At 36.6% G+C, this 7,116-nt stretch overlaps 2 protein-coding genes across 2 annotated transcripts; one reads left to right on the top strand and one right to left on the bottom strand.

Moving 5' to 3' along the window:
• Positions 1-3,395: 3,395 nt before the first annotated feature.
• Positions 3,396-4,834, top strand: LOC121244282 (uncharacterized protein At1g24485-like). The gene is made up of 3 exons (XM_041142296.1): positions 3,396-4,027; positions 4,158-4,634; positions 4,813-4,834. Exons 1-3 carry the CDS (start codon positions 3,396-3,398, stop codon positions 4,832-4,834), a joined length of 1,131 nt encoding a protein of 376 aa, XP_040998230.1.
• Positions 4,831-5,541, bottom strand: LOC121244281 (glycine-rich cell wall structural protein 1-like). The gene has a single exon (XM_041142294.1). The coding sequence runs from the start codon at positions 5,539-5,541 to the stop codon at positions 4,831-4,833; it is 711 nt and encodes a 236-aa protein (XP_040998228.1).
• Between the last annotated feature and the right edge of the window lie 1,575 nt (positions 5,542-7,116).

Genomic DNA, 7,116 nt, shown 5'->3' with positions numbered 1-7,116 from the left:
TGGGACAAAACACCCTACATCGTCCTAATTAAACAACATAACGCAGCATATACGATCCAACGTTATACATACAGAATATTGTGCGATTGATCAGCTACAAGCTGTTCCATCATGTTTTTAAGTTGAAAATGGGTTTAATAAAGTTGTTGGCAAATTTAAGAAAAATTTACATGAATGACAATCATTTTTTAGAATTTTTTTGCGGCTGTAGTACTACGTACTCAAATCATAAATTAGTATGGCCTGATCATATTGTACATATCACATAAAGGCATATCAGCTTGTGAGTTTAATTTTCTGATTTTTTTTAGTTGTATGTTGTAGCATTACTCATCTTTTTTTAGCATTACTCTCCATGCACGAGGCTCTCTGTGCAAACTTTCTCTGATTCCACACTTTCTCGATCATGATCTTATCAATGCTTATTTATATATATATATTAAGTTATCCCATATGGAAGCAATGGCAAATTAGATGGTTGGCTTGTTTTCAATTTGTTTAAACTTTACTATTACACCATTTTCTTGCGTACGTATATTAAGCTGGTTCCCTGCACGATCCTTTGAACTAATTTATATGCACTACTACACTTTATCTGTCTTTATCTTGGGCTACCAGATAATGGAACATCACAGCCACTATCAATGATTCCTTCAAAGTCAAAAAATTTAGCACCAAACAGCCATTGAAACTCCGCCACCGCCATCAAAGATCACTCTGCTACTGCCATCAAAGACTATCGGCCTCAAGAAAATTCTCCACCACCACGGCCACCACCATATCAAACTGAGACAACATGATCATGCTGTGTCTGTGGAATCTAATTTATTCTTATGGCAGCCCGATTTAATGACCCAACCCAGCAATGATGTGTTATAATTTTTTGGCGGATTTTCAAAGAGGTTTGAGTCATAGAGCATAGGCTTGATAGGCTCAAGCCGAAGCGAACATGGCCAAGCTTCGCATTATCCCTAGAAAAACTTTTTGACCTTATTTGTGGCTTGAGAATCGTCAAACAGAAAATTTGTGTGATAGGTCGCTCGAGTTAAAGTCAGGCAGAGAGCTCGCTCGACACTCACTCAACAGGTCGCTCAAGCGAACATTAGACAGAAAGTTCATTCAAGTGAATAATCCAGAAATTGTAAAATTAGGATTTTCGCCGTACAACCTTAAAAATATGTCTATTGTGAACAGTATAATCGTCTAGAACAATGTATTTGGTCACTAAGTGTATTTTGTCATTTTTTAAGATAATAAAATTATATGCAGCTCTTTAGACTTAAGCACGTTGTCGAAACACTTCATTTTTTTTTTTTTTTTTTATAAAAGAGGACGGTACTCCAATTTTATACTTAAATTTTTGTATTGTATGATTGATTTCTTGTTTAGTACTTTACTTTTCCTGCATCGTTTTTTACAACAAATCACCAGGTGTTCTACCACACCGAACCAAAATGATGAAAAGCCGTTTCTTAGTGGTAACAAGAAGAATATTGACAAGCTCTTTCGATGATATATTGGTAGCCGGATCAAGGGCCCTCAAATTTTTGTCCAAACTTGAGGGCTTCGATTAAGAGAGACATAGATGCACCCTGGTGGCGGTCGCAACAAGGCCTTATATATGGTTATACAATTTTTCTTTTCTTTTTTCCTTTTAACTTTAATTTCTTCTTCAAGATCTTTTTCTGATATTTCTCACAAATAAAGTTTTACTATTCAAACATATCTTGAAGTGCAACCCACAAATTTCATAAAAACCTGTTAAATGTCAAACAGTACCGCTTTTCTCTTCTTCTACAGCTTCTTGCGTTTGTCGTTTTAGACCTATTTCGATTTCGTGTATGTCATGAAGTACTGCTGCCGCCTACCAGTGCTGTACTTTCAATGGTTGGAAAAAATATTATCTTAGCATCTCAAACAATTAGAAATTATATAAAAGCTTGCAAGATTTATATATATAATATGTTGCATGATCATGATCTAGCAATTAAGAATTCATCAAAGTCAAAATCCAATTAATATTGTGTTGGAACATTTCCTCCTCTCATTTTTATCTCGTCATGATCACCTGACATTTTCCCTTAAAAATATCAACCCACCAATATTGCGGTGGAGGGAGAGCGCAATGTTAGGGGGTTGATTTTCTTAATCAAATCAAACCTCTGATGTAGTACATATGGTTCATACTTTTTACAGCACCGGAATGCTCCTAAATTTCAACTCCACATGATGAGCTAGGTTTCCTCGTTTGGATTCGAAAATGAATTGAGATGAGTTGTGAATAGTAGTGAGATAGGTTATAAATAGTAGTGAGATTTGTGAGTTAAAATTGATGAATATTAGTGAGATGAATTGAGATGACTTGTGAATCCAAACCGGGCGATCAAAGTTGTAATCAACCGGTGCTTATAAATTTTATTATTTTGTACACACCGGGCGCCGGACCATACATGCATATGGTCAATTACAAAGCACCACTTACAAATTAGCAGTACCCCCGCCCGCGGTGAACTTCTATATATTAATTAGCTTCAAGCTCGAAATATCATATATATTAGGACCGACCCAAGTCACCCAACTTCTCTAGTTTTATTCATTTCCCAATATATGCGTACTACTCTTGAAACTTTTCAATGAGAAGTACTGTTACAGACACAAAAAGATCACACAAAAGTAAATTCATAAACTGTCATATATAGTTTCATATGATATATACTTTAGATGTACTTTTTAATAAAAGTAGTTTTATAATTAATCTAATGTACCACATCAAACTGCGCGCCAAGTGATCAGTTTGTGGATTTTGCTTTTATGAAATCTTTGTGATTAAAGCATTCCTCATTTTCAATATTGTCTAGCTAGCTTTGTATAAGTAACTTTACTCGGATCAATGATTCTCCTCCTCCTATTATTTGTACCTTTTGATCATGTTTATATTATATATATGGAGACCAATTCAAGTTGTGGCGAAGAATTTGCATTTCAAGATAATGTAGAATTAATATTAATACAAGGAAGACTTATAAACTTTGTGGGAAGCTTCAAGCTTAATGTACGTGTACCTAGGTCAATAAGCAATATATATATATATATATATATATGTAATTAGGTCACTCTTTTCTTTTTCTTTTTTAATTTCAAAGGACGAAGGGTACATGCCTTCAACCAACGATAGACAGATAGACACAACAATTATTCATGGAAAAATACAAGCCTTGTAGTATTTTATATGTAGTTCAGTAACTCCTGCCCAAGTCAAAGTACTGGATGCCCATAAATAAATATACGCAACTAAAACTCTAATAATCTGCTGGCATCTACCCAATATATATACCTCTAAATTGAACAACTGATCATCCACAAAACAAAAAACATCAAGATCATAGATCTTGACGATGAGTACATTGAGTAGTAGTACAAGCTATAATCTTACGTTACTTGTCGTGGTTCTCTCGGCGGTACTATTGGTCTCAAAGCTCAGTTTTGCAGCGTTTGTGAGCATCGATTGTGGAGCATCCGATTCTTACACCGATGGAAATCAGATAACGTGGGAAGGAGACAATGGTTATGTGCAAAGTGGTGAATCCCAACAAGTTGATCAGCTTTACTCAGGCGATCATGTGCTCAGCACTCTAAGAGTATTCCCAACTTCAGGGAATGGCAATTGCTATACCATCGGCGATCTGGAGGATGGTGAAAGAGTTCTCGTTCGTGCAACTTTCTTCTATGGAAACTACGATGGACAAAACTCTCCTCCCTCCTTTGATCTCTTCTTCGATGGAAACCAGTGGATTACGGTGCAAATGTCAGAATATCCACTGAATACTTACGTTTATACTGAGGCAATATACGTGGTAAGTGGAACTGCCACTAGCATATGCCTTGCTCAAACGCAGCCTAACCAGCTTCCCTTCATATCCGCGCTTGAGCTGCGCAGCTTGGGTCCGAATATGTACAGTCATTTTGGTTCAAATGATCATTTCTTGGTTGGCTTAAATAGAGCTACTCACGCAAAGCAATCTGTCAGGTACGTACGTAATATTCCATGCATTGATCTCTTCCGTTAAATACCATGAAACTCTCTCAGTATTTTCTTTTTAGTGAAAAGGAAAAGAAAAAACTCTTAAATATTGAATGTGCATCGTATGACCTGCTAGGTATCGTGATGATCCTTATGACCGGATATGGGAAGTTTACGGAGCAAACCAATATGGGGAGATTGTCACAAGTGATGCTGCTACCATTGATGTTGGTACTGCAGAAGAACTACCTCCACAGGCTGCGGTGCGAAATGCATACACCAGTACAACTACTACTAGGACTTATGCTTTGAAAACCAATCTTCTGGGATTGGGAGAAGGCAACATCTACATCATCATGTATTTCTCTGAAGTGATTCGGTTAGACCCAACGCAGAAAAGGTCCATTCAAATTTATGTAGACGGAAAACCTTATTTAGACCCCATCATCCCACCTTATGGAAGCGTATTGGAGGTGCACATTTCTAACTTGGTTGCTTCTCCCAGCACGAAAGTCTCTGTGCAAGCTGCCTCTGATTCCACTCTTCTTCCTCTCATCAATGCTTACGAAGTTTATGCTGTAATACCGTATGGAAGCAATAGCAAAGATGGTTGGTTTGTTTTCATTAATTTGTTTAAATACACTTCTTATATATATATATATATATATATATATATATATATATATATATATATATATATATATATTCCTCGATTTGGATCCCTACGTTTTCATGATCCGTTGAACTAATAATAATGCTTTCTCTTGTCTTAATTTATCTCGGGCCAACAGCCAATGGAATGTCACCGCCTAAAGTTCAGACTCCTGCACCGCCATCAAAGACCCATTCTCCCCGTCGAAGGCTCCTTCGGAGCCAGCAAATTCACTACCACCGGCACCAGATGTTGAAACCCCACCGCCGTCATCAAAGACCCCGCGTTCTTCCCAATCGAAGACTCCTACTTCGGAGCCAGCAAACTCACCCCCACCAGCACCAGTACTTGAAACTCCACCTCCCCCATCAAAGACTCGTTCTCCCCCGTCGAAGACTCCTACTTCGGAGCCAGCAAATTCACCACGACCGGCACCAGTTGAAACTCCACCGCCGCCATCAAAAACTCGTTCTCCCCCGTCGAAGACTCCTACTTCGGAGACAGCAAACTCACCCCCACCAGCACCAGTACTTGAAACTCCACCTCCCCCATCAAAGACTCGTTCTCCCCCGTCGAAGACTCCTACTTCGGAGCCAGCAAATTCACCACGACCGGCACCAGTTGAAACTCCACCGCCGCCATCAAAAACTCGTTCTCCCCTGTCGAAGACTCCTACTTCGGAGCCAGCAACACCACAACCACCACCAGTTGAAACTCCGCCGCCACCATCAAAGACTAGTTCACCCGCAATTGTGACTCCACCAGCAGATCCAAGTGAGACTCCACCACCACCGATCCAAAATGAAACACCCTTTCTCAGTGGTAACAAGAAGAATATTGACAAGCTCTCCATCATATCGGCAGCCATAATCCAAATATTCCTACTTGTACCTTTGCTGTTGGCTATATAATTCGACCGGTACGCGCATGCATGCATAGGAGCTCCAAATCAGTATGGGGTGGACCGGCCTGGGGGGGGATTAATTGGGACGAAGGTTTGTGGTGTCCTATGAGTGCCATGGTGTTCTAAGATTTTTATGCGCAAGTGTTTCCATGTCAATTAAGTATGTGGTCTTCGTTGTTGTGTGTTATCCGAAGAGCAATGCAGTACTACTTCGATCGCTCAGTTATGGATCATGCTTAATTCATTAAACAGACGTCAATAGTAAAGTAAAGCTAAAGTGAAAAATAATTAATTTGTTGCCAACCTGAGAAAAGCTCATAAATATTAGAACTGTTCATCTTAAAACATATATAACAGCACTATTGATCACACACGTATATACTAGGAAACGGTCCGCATGCATTAATCTTGGGATACACATGACATAATAATTTAAATAAAATAAAATAAAAAATCAATAACTTATTTGTCTGAAAAAAGAAAATATAAGGTTAAAGAAATATTAAAAAAAAATCTAAATTTCGGCAAAGTATCAAACTGCGGGGCTATTAAGTACCTTTCGGTAAAACATGATCTTTTATTAAATTCTACAAGGAAGTTACACGTCAAATAATCAAGGGTCTTAAAGACCTTTTGGTAAAATAAGATTTTTCATTAAATTCTACAAAGAGTTACACGTCAAATGGTTAAGGATTTTAATGGCATTTTGGTAAAAACAAGACTTAACGGACTTAACGAAAAAACAAAAAAAGTTAACGGAAAAATAACGAAAATTACTATTTATAATTAGATAGCCACTTATTATAATAGAGTATATATATATATATATACATACACGTATATATATATATATGTTATAATATCACAGCATGACTTGATTGATTGTTTGCTGGATCAAGATTTGTTGAAGTTTCTATATGAATTTGAGGGCTTTTAGAGCATTGGCTTCATCAAAAGCCTAGCCAAATGCAAAATTTGATAAATTTTATCAAAATAGGGCAACATTGGATTAGTCAAAGATATAAGTGTGAAATTTTGAGCTACAGTAAATGGATAGGTTTCTTCAAATTTGAAGGGCTACTATTCACTCATCAAATCTATTTTTTATTTACTTTTAATCTCCAAAAGTCTTTTTTATTTACATTTAATCTCCAACCGTTTTGTAATAATAATGTAATAATCAAATTAAATTATTAATTAACATAAGATTAATGTAATTGTAAAATATGAAAAAAAAATATTTTATTAAAAAAATAATATTATATTATTATTTTGATGAATTCAATAACTAATTCAACGTGGAATTATGGCTAGGAAATTTTTGGATTTATAGAAATCATGTATTTTTCATTAAATTTTAGAGATAACTTTGATGAAACCAATGCCAATGCTCTTAGGTGTGAAAGAAATAGGCCTATAAAGTGGCTCTATATAATTCATTGAGCATTTAATACTGCCGAAAAGTCTATATACTACTGACAATAAATATTGTATGTCCACTTTGTATCAATCAGAATTTTTCCATTCAAGGGCAAACTA

The sequence above is a fragment of the Juglans microcarpa x Juglans regia genome, chromosome 8S, assembly GCF_004785595.1.
Source record: "Juglans microcarpa x Juglans regia isolate MS1-56 chromosome 8S, Jm3101_v1.0, whole genome shotgun sequence".
Lineage (NCBI taxonomy): Eukaryota > Viridiplantae > Streptophyta > Magnoliopsida > Fagales > Juglandaceae > Juglans > Juglans microcarpa x Juglans regia.
The sequence above is the reverse complement of the archived record's forward strand: the minus strand, read 5'-3'. Positions and strand labels throughout refer to the sequence as shown.